Raw genomic sequence first — 17,972 nt, 5'->3', positions numbered from 1 at the left:
CTGGAGCAGACCTTGATTCCTCCCCCACCCCTCTCAGCCATGAGGAATGTCCTATTCCCAGCCACCAGAGCAGACACACACACACCCCCGCCATGCAGCAGATCCCATTCCCTGCCCCAGCTGCCAGAACAGGACCCAGCCCCGCCCCTCCCCCACCACGTGGAAACCCTGGCCAATGGAGCAGGCCTCCCCCCCAGTCATGTGGCTGTGGCAGCTCCCATCCCTCCGCCCCAGCAGTTCCCTCACCATGCTGTCTTAGCTGGCCTCACCCACCGGAACAGCTGCCTGCCACTCGAGTGTTGCTGCGCGGCTCTCCAGAAGATGTGGGAAGAGGAAGACGTTCTTGTGCACAGCCGCGCAGGCGTGCACCTTAACAGGAACATTGGTTGTAACTGATGGCAAAGTTTGGCTAATTCTGTGTCCAACACTTAATATGAGAGCTGGTCCGAAATTTTAGATGTTTTAAATGTTTTTTTCTGTTGGAAAATACTATTTCATAGCAACTGAAACTTTTTGTGAGTAAGAGTAATTTTAACCAAATTTTGTTTAGAAAAGAAAATTGGAATGAAGCATGCTGCTACTGATGCTTCCATTTTGAATGATTTTTTTTTTCATTTCAAAATGTATTTTATATTTTTAAAAAAGTCAAAATCAAAATAAAAACAGTTCAAAATGCTTCAGTGAACCCAAATCAAATGTTTTGAAACTTCATATAATAGTATTAGGGTGCTGCACCTGCTTCTCATGACGCTCGCTTACCCTCCTGTCTTTGGCTGCTTTCACAGCCCGAGAACATAAGAGCACAACGACATCATTCTGTCACCTGGCAGGAAAAACTTTCTTATATAGAGAGAGAGAAAATTTGCAGTGATTGTATTTCCTGTTAAATGGGTCCTTCACAGCTCTACTAAATATGATCCTTCAGGTTAGCCTCACTGAGGGCCAAATTATAGCCACCCGTTCACACCTGTGGCTCAGCACCAGTCAATTAGAGCACAATATGTGTGCATCCAAGAGCAGAATTTGGCTTCAGACTAGAAAGCTGCATGTAGCCAGATTCTGAGAGCAGACTAAGTATTAAGCATATGTATGTAGTTATCCTCTGCTGCTGATGTTTTGACAAATTAGTGTTCGTACAACAAGAGGAAACAACTAAAGTTTTAGGAAGTTTGGAACAGCAGAAGCCCAAAGGACAGTCAGCTGTTGACATATCAACATTTTTTTTTAAAGTAAACTATTTTTTGTAGTCAGATTGTCTTAATCCTTTGGCACACGGCATTCTTTCTGTGCAGACTCATTGCTAATGCAGTGCCCAAAGCAACAAAAATGTTAAACATTGTTTTTGCAGCACTGCAGTCACAATTGAGACATCAATGCCAGTTTGTTTTAAATACACTAAATCAAAAGCCAGTTTTTTTTATCAGATGTCCATTTTTGCACGTTTGAAAAGCCAGGTGCAAATAACTTGTGCCTACAAAAATATCTGAAAAACTGGCTTTCTGACTCTAAAAATCTCTTTTTGATCTAAGAATTGAATTGTAAATCTCGATTTATTGGACTTTCTTGCAAATTTATTTGCCCAAACAAAGCCCAGATCCTTGGCCTGTGCTTGTCCCTACTTGGGGCATTGGCCAGGCTGCTTCTTGTACTGTTCTTTTTTCTATTATAGTCGGGCCCTTATACCACCTTCATCACCAAAATATTTGGGTGCTTTCCAGACGAGCATTGAGAGATGTAGCTCTTGCCTTTTCAGCCTTTTTTTCTACAAGAGAATCTTCTATAGGAAGATTTCTTTTAACATTTAATTATTTAACATTTGCTGTAAAATGTATGGTAGCGAGTGAAGTAAAGACTCTGAAGTGGTCAATTGGAATTGGAGCTAGCAAGGGATGTGAAAGGTAACAAGAAAGATTTCTACAGGCATGTTAGCAATATGAAGGCGATCAGGGAGAGTGTGGGATCCTTACTGGATGAGGGAGGTAACCTAGGGTGTGTCTAGACTACATGCCTCCTTCGACGGAGGCATGTAGATTAGCCAGATCGGAAGAGGGAAATGAAGCCGCGATTAAAATAATCGCGGCTTCATTTAAATTTAAATGGCTGCCCCGATCTGCCGATCAGCTGTTTGTCGGCAGATCGGGGCAGTCAGGACGCGACGCGCCGACAAAGAAGCCTTTCTTCATCGGCACAGGTAAGCCTCGTGAAACCAGGTTTACCTGTGCCGATGAAGAAAGGCTTCTTTGTCGGCGCGTCGCGTCCAGACTGCCCCGATCTGCCGACAAACAGCTGATCGGCAGATCGGGGCAGCCATTTAAATTTAAATGAAGCCGCGATTATTTTAATCGCGGCTTCATTTCCCTCTTCCGATCTGGCTAATCTACATGCCTCCGTCGAAGGAGGCATGTAGTCTAGACACACCCTTAGTGACAGATGATGTGGGAAAAGCTGAAATATTCAATGATTTTTTTGCCTCTGTCTTCACAGACAATGTCAGTTCCCAGACTAATGTACTGGGAAACACTATATGGGGAGGAGGTGGGTAGCCCTTGGTGGAGAAAGAACAGGTTAAGAAGTGTTTAGAAAAGCTGGACATACACAAATCCACCGGGGTGGATCTGATGCATCCAAGGGTGCTGAGTGAGTTGGCTGATGTGATTGCAGAGCCATTGGCCATTATCTTTGAACATGCATGATGACTGGGGGAGATCTCAGATGATTGGAAAAAGGCAAATATAGTGCCTGTCTTCAAAAAAGGGAAGAAGGAAAAATCCAGGGAACTACAGACTGGTCAGCCTCCCCTCAGACCCTGGAAAAATCATGGAAGGGATCTTCGAGGAATCCATTTTGAAACACTTGGAAGAGAGGAAGGTGATCAGGAATAGTTAGCATGGATTCAGCAAGGGGAGGTCATGCATGACCAACCTGATTGCCTTCTATGACAAGGTAACTGGCTCTGTGGGTATCGGGAAGATGGTGGATGTGATATTTGTTGACTTTAGCACAGCTTTTGATATGATCTCCCACAGTATTCTTGCCAGCAAGTTAAGGAAGTATGGATTGGATAAATGGATTGTAAACCGATAGAAAGCTGGCTAAGTTGTCAGGGTCAATGAGTAGTGATCAACGACTCGATGTCTGGTTGGTAGTCGGTGTCAAGCAAAGTGCCACAGGGTTCATTTCTGGGGCTAGTTTTGTTCAACATTAATGACCTGAATGGGGGATGGATTGCCCCCTCAGCAAGTTTGCAGATTACTCTAAGCTAGGGGCAGAGGTAGATGTACTGGAGGATAGGGATAGGGTCCAGAGTGACCTAAACAAATTGGAAGATTGAGCCAAAAGATATCTGATGAGGTTCAACAAGGAGAAGTGCAGAGTCCTGCACCTGGGATGAAAGAATCCCAGGAACACCCTCTTCCCCATCCATACACGCCTTTTTCTGAAAGAACTCTTTTTGAAAAAGGCTTCTTCCTCATTGAACGTGGATAACCAATGTCAAAAAAACTCCTCTGTTCTTTTGATATTCTTTCAGAAGAACACAGTTGCAGTGTGGATGTAATTTAAGTTTTTTTAGAAAAACAGATGTTTTTCTGAAAAAAACTCTGTAGTGTAGACATACCCTCAGAGTAAAAAGTGTGCCTTTGTGTCCAAGAAGGCTAACAGCCTATTAGGGTGCATCAGCAGGAGCATTGCCAGCAGATCTAGAAAAGGGATAATTCACCTTTATTCGGTACTGGTGAGGCCACATCTGCAGTACTGGTCCAATTCTGAATCTTCCATTACAGAAATGATGTGGATGCGTTGCAAAAAGTCAGGCAAAGGGCAACAAAAATTATTAGGGGTCTGTAGCACATGACTTATAAGGAGTGGCTGAGGGATTTGGGCTTATTTAGTCTACAGAAGAGCAGAGTAAGGGGGGATTTGATAGCAGCTTTTAATTACTTGAAGGGGGCGGGTTTCAAAGTGGATGTGGAGAAGATGTTCTAAGTGGAGACAGAGGACAGAATGAGGAACAATGGTCTTATGTTGCAGTGGGGGAGGTCTAGGTTGCATATTAGGAAAAACTATTTCACTAGGAGAGTGGTGAAGCCCTGGAATGGGTTTCCTGGGGAGATGGTAGAATCTCCATACTTAGAGGTTTTTAATTCCCAGCTTGACAAAGCCCTTTTTGGGTTGATTTAGTTGGCATTGGTTCTGCTGTGGGCAGGGCATTGGACTCAATGACCTCTTGAAGTCTCTTCCAAATCTATGATTCTATGATTCTAAGTCCATATTTAGGGTTCCAATGTTGCCTGATTTTCATGAGCACTGGAGGTGCTCAGCCTCTCTGAAAATCAGGCCACACATGGTGGTTGTGTCACTGAGGAAACCCACCTTGAAAATATTGGCTCAAATTGGGCATCTTCTCCAGTATTCCATAGTGTTTTTAAAGATGTGTTTGGGTTGGTTATTTTATCTGAATCACTTTTCCCATTCCTTCTAAAAATATTGTGTCCTACCTATTGCTTCTGGCTGTTTAGCAAGTTCCAGCCAAGGTGATAAATCAGAATATTAATACTTGCTTCTTTAGGCAATTTTGTCTACCTTTCAAGAAAAACAGTCTTTTATATAGTTCTGTCCTATATGGCTTGCAAAGAAGTCATCTATCATGGTGATCATTGTTTTGCAGAGGAGCAGTCACTATTAAGACATCAGTGCTAGTTTGTTTAAAACACACTAAATATTAGATTTTCTTCAATGCATTTGTTTTTTAACATTAATAATATATTTGACTGTTAATTTATTTATCATGTTGCTCTTGCATCGTAACCAACATTTAGATAATCAGCAACAAGAGGCAATATTTCAGAAATGTGGTGGTGGATATTTCCTTCCAAGGACAGAAATAGTTAGCAAAGCTGCTGAATATTTGATAAGTGAATGCTGGGAGAAATCTGCCTTTATGTATTCACTGAGAGAAGCGGCAAATGGTTCGTCATCTTTACAACAATAAAAGATCTGGAGTGAAATTCGCCCTTGTACAGAAGGTCATCATAAACCCTTATTTCAAGGATCAATTCGTGACCTAATGACTGGTTATTGGTGTTACTGTTGAATGGACTTTACAGAGCTGAATTACAGATGGAACAAGAGTGTTTTCATCAGTGCACATACAAAAGAGAAAAATACTCTTAAAAGTATCACATGTAAGTTTAAGATTTGTTTTCTGGATGAATCCCTAAAGAAACCCCTGCCTGTTCATTCATTTTGTCCCAATTCAATGTTTCTAAAGAAAGCACTGTCACTAGGAAGCCACTTCTAATTTTATGCTCTGTTCTCCAGCCTGCTTGCATACTAAGGAACTCTGTTATTTTTTCTTTCTATTTCTACATGCTAAAAAAATCTGAACTTCTTAAGCAGCTTTGAATGAATGGGAAAATTACTTGAGCAAAAATTAATTTCCTGCCCTAAAATGCTAACATTCTGTCTTCTGCTGATTGATACGTTGCTAATATATTATGCTCAGGTAGACTTGTATACAGTTTGACATCATATTTCACAATTCATTGAAAAGAGTGATTTCAAAGACTGTTATGCAGCTCTCGCTCCTTAACAACCAACAAAAATGTTTTTAAAAGTGTCAGCGTCACAAAACATCAAAGTCAAACCAATTCTGTCAGTTTCTTGTGGCAGATCAATCAGTTCTTTGACTTCTTTCATTATTCTGTCAGTTCTAGATTTTTAAATCCTCCACGCTATATCTCTGTTCTTCACATCTGATCAGTTTCAACAGCGGCTGAATCTGGACGCCAGTTCTGACTTACATACAGATTCAACTTAAGAATCCCAGGCTCCGCGGCTTTGCTCTGCTTTGTTCCCCGTCCCCCTGGTCTGCAGACCAGGGGGACGGGGAACAAAGCAGCGGAAGACGCGGGCAGACCAGGGAGAGGGAGGGCCCCGTTCGTAACTGCGGATCCGACATAAGTCGGATCCGCATACCTCGGGGACTGCCTGTATTACGCAATAAATAATGGGAGGGGCCCATATGAAAGGATGAAGGTAGAAAGAACTATCGAGGGGCTACCCCTTTAGGAAGCACTGTCCATCCTGTAGACTGAATGTGGAATATGTGGTCCTGTAATTAAAGACTGCATTATAATATGAAATAGGCAGCTGAATTAAGGAAGTGCAAACAAATTTAAACGTAGTACTTCCTAATTTTCAAGTGCTTGACTATATAACCTTAATATGGGGTGGGCAAGCATGGCCCAAGCAGCTCTCAGGGACTCGCAGCATGCAGGGCACATGGCCCCCACAGAGCTGTGTTGAACAGCATGCAGGGATGCTGAAATCATGGAGCCTGTCCAAGGCTCCTGCTGAGTGACGGGACAGTGGTAGCGGGCTGGATCTGGTAGTTTGGCAGGCCAAATCTGGCCCGCAGGCCGCATTTTGTCTGTCCCTCTTTTTTCCTTCTTTCTACATTCTTTTCATGTAGCTTTTTAAATGTAATAGGCCAACAAGCTGCTTAGTTGTATTATTGCTCTCTGTAGAAACCCAGAGCAATAGGTCTGTCTTTGAAGTCACCTAAAGTATTTGACATCTAATTGCAAGGGCAGTGGTTCCTATATTACTGATCATTCCTAAATGGAAATTACTGTCACGCTGCTGACTGGTAAGAACATTTTATTTAGTACTTTACAGTGATTGCTTCCAGCTGTGCTTGAAGTCTAGTTTAGTGGAACATCTGCTGGAGAGGATGACTAGTAGGCTGCAATCAGACTGTCAGCTATTTAGAGTCCAGGGCCAGCAGGAAGCCCACAGAGGGATGGCCAGACTCACATGATGTGAGCCTTTTCCACTTCTGGTGGGAGCAGCATCTTCCAGACCACTAGGTGGCCATTTCAGATATGAATTGAGAGAATAAAATTCACCTGTCCCATGCTGTTCAGAGAGCTCTTTCCTACTAGGGATGTAAATGACTGCCTCTGTATCGGCGGGAAGAACAGGTGCCAGTTCCCCCCAGCACCATTTCCACAATGCTGCCTGCCCTTCCCTCTGTCCCCCACTGCTGCCTCTACCAAAGGCAGAGGGGGGCAGGTAGGGGAGGCTGCCCCGGCAGCAGCCCCTGTTCGTGGTGGCCTGGGCTCACTATGGACCAGGGCTGCTGCTGGAGCAGCCTCTGCTCATGGCCAGCCCGGGCTGCTGCAAACAGGGGTTGCTGGATCCGGTGCGAGCTGGAACTGAGTAGTCCCAGCTCGCGCTGGTCCAGGACTACTGCAGCTCTGCCTTTTACTACATTTAAAAGGCAGAGACGCAGCAGTCGCGGAGCTGGTGTGAGGTGAGCCTGCTCGGTCCTGGCTCACACCAGCTCCGGGAGCTACCCTCACTATAGCTCTGCAGAGCGCCTCCCCTTATCGGCTAATTGTGAAGTCAATACAAATTGTATTGACTACATGATTAGCCAAATAATCTCTTCCCATATGGCAGGAGGAGGGTGTGTATGACAAGGTTGACAAGGCCCTGAGCCCAGAAAGAGCCCTAGATAAGTCCTCCAGAAGGCTAGAGAGGCTCTGGAAGAACCAATCAGGGACCAGGGAGGCCTACAAAAGTAGCTGCAAAGCTTAGCAGCAGTCAGTGCACAGCAGAGCTCAAAGAGAGCAAACTGCAAGGCTGGTTGAGGAAGCTGTCTCCAGGAGAGGAAGCCCTGGAAGTACCACTCTCTCTGAGTGGAGAAAGAAACTGAGGGGAAACAAACTGAGAGTGAATCTACACTTCAGGGCGTAACTTCACTTCAGGGCGTAATCTACACTTCAGGGCGTAATCCGAACTAGCTGTACTCCTCGTGGAAGCCTAATCCGAACTAGCTACTCCGTGCCGCGTGTAGCCGCGCAGCACGGGGTTCGAACTAGCCGGCATTTAAAAATGGCGCCAGCCAGCTTCATGCAAATGAAGCCCGGGAAATTCAAATCCCAGGCTTCATTTGCAAGTGCGGATGACTACATTACCCCCGCTAGTTCGAACTAGCGGGGTAGTGTAGACATACCCTAAGTTATTTCGAAATAGTGTTGGAGTGTAGACATACTCTTAGAGGCATACATGGAGACACCAGCAGAGGGCACCAGGATGGGCCCCTGTTAGGTGTGTACCCCTGGAAGGGGTTTGAGTATTTCCCAGGGTGTGACTCAACCAGAGGTCTGAGGAGCAAAAAAGACTTTTATAGAGGCAGTGCAGGCACATGCACTCAGCCAAACAGGGGTGGTTGTGTGAGGGGAGTGCCATCCCCATTTCAGGGGGTCAAATTGTGCTGTTCAGGGGACAGTCCCTTTAGGGATAGGATGGTACAATCTGGTGTCCCCTGACAAGCTGACAGAGCTTGGTAGTGACAAACCATGGCCCCACCTAGTTTACACCCACTTTGGGATGAGTTGAGTGCCTGGAGGTGTGAGGGGAGAGAGAAGACTTGTGCTCCTGCATGAGAGCAAGAGAAACCTGAACCTGGAAGTGATGTGTTAGTCACCTGCCAGAGCCCACATAGCAGGAAGGAGGGGAGTGTTTAACTGTACATGGGACTCCAGTGATTTCACTCAAGCTGCAGGGACGTAGCAAAAGGCAGACATGACATGCTGAGCATTTCTTGTAATTATTCTTGCTGTAAACTACTCAGCCAACTAAAGCTCTGCGAGTTATAAAGTTGTGTGTGTGTTTGCATGCATGCACTCGTGTGCTTAAGCTTTTCCATGGCCAAGCAACTATATCCGTGCTCATTCTCCAAGGGACAAAATCATGAACCTGAGTTGTTTCTGACACATGAGCTATAGGCAGAGAGACACTGAGCCAGGAAAAATGGGTTTATACAGAATAAATACAGGACATTAAAATTATCCACATTGGGGATAAGGAGCACTTCCATCTGCCATGTATAGCATTGTACAATTGGACAGGAACATCATGGGGTGAGAGAGCAATTTATCTTTGTTTGAAGCACCAGGTTAGGCATTGCAGGAGGCAGGATGCTGACCTAGAAAGACCAAAGATCTGATAGCGGAAGGTAAATCCAATTATTAAGAGCACCCACAGAGCTGAAATCACTGTACCTGGGGAAATTTGAATTATTAAGTTTGCATTATGTTTCATATTTGCAATTTTTTTTCAACTTTTCTGTTATTGTTGGAGAGTTTATATGGATGGAGATTTATATTTTCATTAGGAAGCAAATTATTCACAATCCCAAATGGCAGCATATTTTAATTCTTGTTGGTGGTAGGAATCTCCCTCACAGCCCTGGTTACTCCCCAGGAAGCATCACAGTCTTCCCTAGTGAGAACCCCCATCTGGTCCCAGAGAAAGGATGGCAATCTACGTGTTTGGTTCAAGGCTGAATCACCCCTATGGTTTCACATCAGATTTGAATTTCATCACAGATAGAACCAATTACTATCACAAGTTTTCCTTAGTAGCTGAGTAATACCCCAAAAAGATAGGACTCTTTTGGCTTTAAATCCAATCTGGAAACATAATCAAAGGGCAGGTTCTGGTCAAGAAATTTAAAATCTGCACTTGAACGCTTCCTTCACAGCAGTGCTGCGTGGTTTGGATTCATGGTGCTGTGGACAGATCTAAATTGGTTATGTTACTTTTATTTTTCTCCAGCACAGCTTTAGCAGTGTGGCAATGCCAACTAGCAAAGAATTCACTGTCATGTAACAGTCACTCCTGACATATTGTGGTCCTAGTATTTAGCTATAAAAAATCGTGATATAAAGCAGTGAATAAAAGCTCATATCAAAGGGGGACTGACAGACTTGCCAGGCCCCTTGGCGGGGGGGAGGAGGGGAGCTCCACCCTCCTGGAAGAGATGAGGCCTTGAGCAGAAGGGGTATGTCTGGGGGCAGCCACCCTCAGAGCCACCCAAACTACACCGTGCCCCCCAGCCCTTAGCACTGCCCAGAGCACACAGTTTGAGGCTCCAACTACAATTTAAAGGGTCTGGGGCTCCAGCCACCACTGCTGCCATAGTAACAGTGGTGGCAGTTTGGAGCCCGAGGCCCTCTTTGCCCCTCCCCATGAGTGGACCTGCTTACATCACGCTCCTCATAAGTATTGTGCGGTGTATGTAGGGGTGTCATGCAAAGGTTTGTAAGTTTGCACGAAATATATGTTTAAATGATGTAACCAGGCAACTTTGATAAATAAGTTTTTCCCAAAGGAATGTTGATTTACCTATCTTCTTTGATCTCTGATGTAAAGTAAGCCCATAAGCAACACCAAGGAAGCTCCCATTGCATATTAAGTCAATGGGAAAACAGGATGAAAGCAGCATAACAGACCAAGGCTACAGGGGTTGTCTTGTCTCTGGGATCAAAAGAATATATATATATATTATTCACTTGCTGAGGAGACCTCTGGTAGTGCATGGGGGTATCATGAAAATCTTCATCCGGATTTGACAGAAAATCAATAAGTTCTACAGAAAAACATTAAAGAGTAAGAGAACCACTTTTGCCAAACAATTGTAGGTTGCTAAAGTTTTATGTTTCATCTGTTAGAAGCATATCATACATAAAGGATGTGATGCAGTCTCTCTCTCTCTCTTTTTGCATCTGTGAATCATACTTTTGTTGTTTTTGTAATCATTTCTGTTTCCACTATCCTTACCCTGTGTCACTTAATTTTCTCTGTGTTAATACACTTCTCTTTTTTTTTACCATAAGGCTGCATTTATCAGACTGTGAGTCATGACCCCCCGGGGGGTCGAGAGCAACTTAGAGGGGGGTTGCAAGCAACTTAGAGGGGGGTTGCAGTATCACAAAGTTTGAGAAACCCTGCCATAAGGAGATCTCAGGGCTATAATATTAATCAATCTGAATTCTTGGCTGAATTGAACATGCTGGTGTGTACAATTTCTCTTTCTAGGAGTGAAGTTGGTCATTTCTGTGAGTGTCCATTGGAGTAGCTAGAAATCCCAGAGAAACACTCTTCCAGCAGGCTCCAGAACTGGGGTGCATCAAGTGTTCCCTGAAAGGCAAACTAAGGACTGACAAAGTCCAGAGAAGTTTGGGATAGCTACTAGAGAGGTGACCCTTTCACCCAGTTTAACATCACCAAATCTCACTGAGGCAGTGGAGTTACACAGTGAATTAATGTTTTGGGTGCTCCAAGAAAGAATCACAGGAGTAATTGTCTTGAAAAGGATGTGATGCAGTCTCTCTCTCTCTCTCTCTCTCTCTCTCTCTTTGCATCTGTGAATTAGGCCAACCAAATTTGCACTTGCAGTTTTCACCTTGAAAATTGAATTACAAATCTGAGTCCTTGCATGTCTAATTAGCTGTTTTGCAACTGCCATTGAACTGCATTGTGAAAAGGTGAGAGCCAGTTTTCAGGGTGCAAACTGTGCCCAGGAAATCTGCAAAATATAATCTTGTCAAGATAAAAAAAAATTTCTCCAAAAATATTTGAAAGACCAAAAAAATAAGTCAAAAGGTTGCACACAAGCCTCTCGCATCAAAAAAACTGGGTACAATGTCTGATTCAGGTCACATTGCAGCTGAACATGAGCTTAGTTGTCTGGTCCTTGTCTCAAGCAACCACTAGGACACATCATAAAAATACATCAGAATCTGGAATTGTCTGATACCATGAACAAGGACTCTGGAAGGACCCAAAGCTGAATTCACATTGGTGTACAGGTTGGAGGTGCCCAATGACACAGACATATGGAAATGCTTATCCAGAGCCTGACCACAGTGAGCCAGATTCTTATCTTGTCAAACACGGAAGCCTAGCCAAGCGAAGACCAATGTCATTGAAGGGAAAAATCATCTCCAGGAACCAAACTGGTTGCTAGTAGTAATTTGTTTATTGCAGCCCCCAAAAGATTTTAGAAAAATCTCCAAAGGCAACTAGCGTATGCGTTCTTTGTATTTCCTTAAGAGTCGGTTCCATATCGTCCTCCTCTTTCCATTGGTTCAGCAGAGTTAAAATACACAAAGCAGAGTCCTCAGTGCAGAAACTGCTTCAAGCGTACAAACACTTTCTAGTTCACTGTCATTAGCTGCCTTCTTGCACTAGAAGTAAAGAGGCTTCTGGTGAGACTGATCCACAGTCTCCTCTCAGGGTGTGTCTAGACTACAGAGTTTTGTCGACAAAAGTGGACTTTTGTCGACAAAACTATACCTGCATCTACACTACCGCTGAGTTCTGTCGACATAACGTTGACAGAACTCAGCAGTTTTGTCGACGCTGGTAAACCTCATTTTACGAGGCATAACGCCTTTTGTCGACAGAGTTCTGTTGACAGAAGGTGTTATTGCATGTAGGATTGTGTCTAGACTACAGGGTTTTGTTGACAAAGCAGCTTGCTTTGTCGACAGAACTGAATGTAGTCTAGACGCTCTATGTCGACAGAACCCTGTAGTCTAGATGTACCCTCAATGTCCAGAGGATATAGATTAAACACAGCACTTATAATCTACGATATTTCTTTAGATACCATATGGATACACAGGTGTCAGAGTAACTCCACTGAAGTGAATGGACTTACTCCAAATTTACATAGTGTAGCTAACATCAAAATTTGGTCCAGATCCTTTTTCTTTTACATTACAGTTTACCAAAGAATGTTCCAAAATCTCACCTGCCACTTTACACTCTTTTAACACCAAAGTCAATTGGGATTTCACAAGTATAAGAGTCAAATTTGATCTAAAGATCCAAATTCTGCTCTCACTTGCACCTGTATAAAATTTAGTGTGATTCTGTTGATCTAACTGGAAAGTGGTTATTCAATGCCTTTGAAAAGAAAGCTACTTACTTGGGTGTCTATATATGGACTTAACTTTGGGCATACAAGTGTGAATATTTTGGCCAGGGTTTCAAGACATTGGATTTGGAAAGTGGCGCATTAGAAACCAGAGTAGAAGGCATTTTTTTCTGAATCAAATGTATGATACAATAATGCCATTTTCAAAAGATTGAGCTATGTCAATGAAATGTCAATTAGACATAAAAGTAAACTTTCTTCCCTAACACCACTGGTTATTCCACAAAAAGCTATGCATTGTAGACACATGCAAAATTGTTTCCAGGCTGCTTTGTTCACACAATAAAGTGTTTAGTTAGAAAAGATAGCAAAGTAGAAATTGTAAGTTTTGTGTAGCTAAAGGAAATTCCATTTTAATTTACAGATTCTCTTTAGATGCCAGTGTGCACCTGAAATAACTTTTGGTGACAAATAACACTCATTAATACAAATATAATATGCTTGCCCTTCTCTAATTTATTTTGTGGAGTTGATTGCAGGCCATGCTCACAGATGTGTATGCCAGAAGAGAAAATGCTTCTGATTTTGACAAGAGTGTATGTTTATTCAGTGCTTTTGTTCGGTGCATTTTTGGGTATATAATTATATACAAGATAAATAGATGTTTAAGAACACATATTTCATTAAGAGGCTTTTATCGTCAAGAAAACATTTAAAAACTTGATTCAAATAAGCATTAATATTAAAATGACTGGAACAACAAAGCAGTCTGAATGAAAAATAAAGGCTAGGGAGCTGATTCTACTGTGACATTGGCAAAAATCAGAACTAAGGGAAACACGGGCATAAAGCCTTAATAAGTGAAAGGAGAATCAGAACCAATCCAGTTGTCATTCAGGGCATGTCTACATAGCCAAGCAAAAGTCAAATTAAGCTACACAGTATGGCTGAAGTTGAAATAGCTTAATTCGGAAGAACACTCTTCCTTCGACTTCCCTTACCCCTCGTAAAATGAGGATTACAGGAGTCAAAGAAAGAAGTCCTTCAGCTCACCATTGTTTCAAAATAATGGCTTGCTGTGTAGATGCACTCTTTGTTATTTCGGAATAACATTAGTTATTCCAAAATAATGCTGCTGTGTACACATAGCTTTAATGTGCATTGTAGTTATTCCTCCCAAGTGCAAGTAGCTTGTCATTCTGAGAGTTTTTAATGGCACCCAATAAATCTAATAAATAGTGAAGACAAAGTCCTAATTTCCTCTTGATTACTCCAGTCATTCATTTCTAGTAAAAAGGTGAGTCCCCATTCTGTCTCAGTAACACTAGCTAGAAATCAAAATTGGTTTGTATGTGTGTAATTCAAATTGGTCTCATGTGTAAATTAAAAAATGCTTAAGATCTGTGGATTTTATCATAGTTTTAATAAAAACAATAACTTCAGGATGGGGAAATACCTTGCAGTTTATAACCACCTGGATTAACTGCAGCAGTCAGCTTGTCTAGCCAGATTCCAAATGCCAGAAAATGCCATCCTTGTCCAATATTATTACTGGCATTGGAGTACATTCTAACCTGAACCACAACCTGTAGAATCCGATTCACTTCAGCCATATTCAACTCCAAAGGAGATACACTACGATGTAATCCAGGGAAGAATGGGGTCCACAACATTAAGAAGTGACCAATATTGAAATGGCTGACCTGAGCTCTCAGCTCCATAAAATTCCCAAACCTGAGTGGGTTATATTTGGGACCCAGGATCACCTCTTGAAATCTATCACTTCAGAAAGGGCTGAGCCTGAATGCAACTCTTAGACTAATATTTTATTATCTATTAAATGAAATCCTTTCCTGAAGTACTCCCTTCATCAGCAGTACATCATTGGGTTAAATTATTTAACTAACAGAAATGACTATCACCCAGGTGTTATTACAGCAGTTTGTACACCAGGTTAGCTAGCCCAATAACCTATCACAACATCCATATGTTCAAATGCAGAACGTTTCCTAACCTACAGTACTAATCTCACCAGATAAATATGTCAAATTATGGTATTTGGAAAGGCTTTGAGATCATGGATTTTAATTTTTATGAGCCTGATCATACTATCCTATAGTTCATCCCACTGCTGTTATAATTGGGAGATTAAAGCCCTAATGACAGTTTATGGGAAAGTCCTTTATCTAAGATGCCTATGCTCAATTTCTCATTAATATCTTTAAACTTCTTTATTCTTTTCAAAGCACAAGAACCTGCTAACTCATATAAACTCCTTGTAAATAATTCTGGTTCTGAGCCAATGCTTCCCTGGCAGAAATATGCCCGCATGTGAATTTATGTTTCATTTAGGGAGTGGAAATGTCTGAAACACCTCAGAGAGTTAGGTAACCAACTTCCATTGACTTGTAAGTTAGCAATTCAGTTCCCTTATGTCTTTTTGAAAAAGCCAATCCAAATATCAATCATTTTTCTTTGTTGCTGCTTTATGCAGTTCTTCCCCTGTTCTATGTGATGATTTCAGTGCTCTTGTGCTTTGCTTGGGCTGCAAGTGAATCCAAATCTTGCACACAACAGTCTATTTATTGGAGTACATAATAATGAACAGAAGTTCAATTTATTCATTCCATTTTAAAAAAATATCTGCGTGGGCCCAGAAAAGCAAAGTTTCAGCCCAGAGCAAATTTTCTGCAGCTCTTCTGTGCTTTCCTAAAAAAATAAACAGTTTATGCAAATTAAATTTTCAAGTAAGGAGATGCGTGGATATGTAGGCAAGAGCAATGGTTCCTGCCCTGCAGTTAGTGGACTCAATAGTGTCATTAGGTGCTACTCTATGTTTCAGACTGTACAGAGCTCAACTCAGCATTGTGTCAGGAAGGCAAAATTTCCCCCTGAAGTTACCCTACATGCAAGCACAGTGTGCCTGCTACCTTGTGCCTTCAGGTGTACTGCATTCTCACCACAGTATGTCCAAAAAGCATGGCTGCCCAGTGCACAGGAGGACCTCATCACCTTCCCATCTCTTTGGGGAGTCTGGCACCTCAAAAGGCACATGGAGAGAAAAATCTCTGCATGCCTCAGGAGACTAGTGGCAGCAAATGTACACAACGACTGCACAAAGACACAGAGAGGTAGGGTCTTGCCTCAGGGTGGGGGCCTCGCAGCTTGCAATGGGATCTGACCGGAACAGACCATAGGATTCATCCCTTCATAGATCGTTTAAACAACCTGCCATCCACTTCTTTGGTGGCACATTTGGGACACAAAGCCTTCTTTCAATCACAAGACTAAAACAGCCTCTGTGGAGTGTCTCCCATAGCCTGGGATTCAGAGTCTCTTGCCGCTATTAGGTCTGGGCACTAAGTCCCTAGATTTGGCCAGGGTGGCAGCATGATGGGGTTACAAGCTTAACAACAGCAAGCATGGTAAACTAAAGAATCCAGTTCAACCTCTGCCATACCAAGGTCAGAATTAGCATGGAAAATAAGGAGAAGCCTGACAGAGAGAATCCTAAACAGAAGAAACCTAGAAAAGCCAAAGAGCATTTGTACATAAATAAGGATGGTGGGGGAAGTTATTACTAACTAGCCAATTAGCCCGTCATAAGACGGGATTTTCAGGTCTCTCCTCCATGTCGGTCTTCTCTCCTGAGCCTCCGGTCTCTCTCTCTCTCTTTCTCTCTCTCCTCCTCCTATTGCCTCCCCCTCTCTTTCTTTCAGCTCTCCTCCGCCTCCTGCCTTTCTCTCTGTCTCTCTCTTTCTCTTCTCCTCCCGCTCCTGCCTCTCACTCGGGAAACCATGGAGCCCAAACAGTCGTTTGGGCTCCTCACTCCCCATGCTGTATGGGAAGCACGGCGCCAAACGGTCACTTGCACCACTTGCTCCCACGCGGCGGCCCAGCTGTGTGGTGCAGAAGTCAGCCGAGCACCACGGTGGGAGGCGAAGGGGGGGCAGGGCGGTGACATTCACGGCCAGGGGGCGGGGCCTGGAGCCGCTGTCACGCCGCACATCACCGCCTTGCCTCCCTTCACCTCCTACTGTGGCACTCAGCTGACTTCTGCACCATGCAGCCGGGCCGCCGCGGGGGAGCAAGTGGAGCAAGCAGCTGTTTGGGCCCCGCACTCCCCATGCAGCACGGGCTGCCCAGAGGGAACAGCCAGCATTTCAGCAACAGTGCCACCCAGAGGGAACAGCCAGCATTTCAGCAACAGTGCCACCCAGAGGGAACAGCCAGCATTTCAGCGTTACAGACTCACAGACACTGGGCTACTATATATATATGATACCTACAAAAGTGAAACTGACTTTCTCTGTGATGCATTTAGGTCACTTGTTAAATGCATGGAAACTATTGATTTTGTTTAACTAAATTATCTCTGTGCATTCAACAGGGACAAATGCTAAACATGGACTGCGCTGTAAGGCTTGTAAGATGAGCATCCACCACAAGTGCACTGACAGTATTGGACAACAGCGTTGCATGGGCAAACTGGTAAGCAAATTAAACAGAACACTCCACAGCTCACATTGGATCCATTAGCCCTCTAAACGCTGCCCTAATAGCTGTTGCCTCCTGAATGTAACTGATCGGCATGTTAGCTACATCTGGAATCAAGTCCCTTTCAGTTGGACAATGGCACTTACAACTCCACGGGCTGAGGAAAACCATACAGTTTCTGTCCTTTTGTACATATGTGGGTGTATGGTTACATATGGGTCAAATTGATCTAAATGTTAGTTATTTTTTAATTAAACATGGTATGTATCACTGCCCATAAATAAAACTGTTGCATTAGGTTTGGTTTAATTAGTTGAAAATCTGATCATAAAATTCCTCCGCATTTCATTTGACTACTCTCAAACTTTGTGAAAATAATCATTTAGCGGCAAAAACTAAAAACACTTTACAGGGATAGTGAATACCATGCTTCAGAGCTAAAGGTAAACATTGACTATTAGGCTATGTCTACACTACAGAGTTTTTTTCAGAAAAACGACTGTTTTTCTGAAAAAACTCTCAGAGCATCCACACCTCAAGCGCGTTTTTGCACACAAAAAATCAAAAGAACAGAGGGGATTTTCCCGCATAGGTATTCCTCATTCTATGAGGAAGAACGTCTTTTTGCAAAAGAGCTCTTTCACAAAAAGGTGTGTGTGGACGGGGAAGAGGGTTTTTTTTGCGCAAAAAGAGGATAGAGGAAAAAGCAGATGTGCCCTGGTGGCCGTTCTGTGCATAG

The 17,972-nt window shown here is 43.1% G+C and overlaps 1 protein-coding gene across 1 annotated transcript in view; it reads left to right on the top strand.

The window, feature by feature from the left end:
* The window catches only part of STAC (SH3 and cysteine rich domain), a 118,650-nt gene that overhangs the window by 50,931 nt on the left and 49,747 nt on the right, over positions 1-17,972 (top strand). Inside the window, exon 3 of the mRNA XM_006124009.5 lies at positions 17,127-17,227. Within this exon, the coding sequence (XP_006124071.2) occupies positions 17,127-17,227 (101 nt within the window). The remainder of the gene's footprint in view (positions 1-17,126; positions 17,228-17,972) is intronic.

Source organism: Pelodiscus sinensis, chromosome 2 (assembly GCF_052426305.1).
Source record: "Pelodiscus sinensis isolate ZL-2025 chromosome 2, ASM5242630v1, whole genome shotgun sequence".
Lineage (NCBI taxonomy): Eukaryota > Metazoa > Chordata > Testudines > Trionychidae > Pelodiscus > Pelodiscus sinensis.
This window is presented reverse-complemented; position numbering and strand designations above follow the sequence as displayed.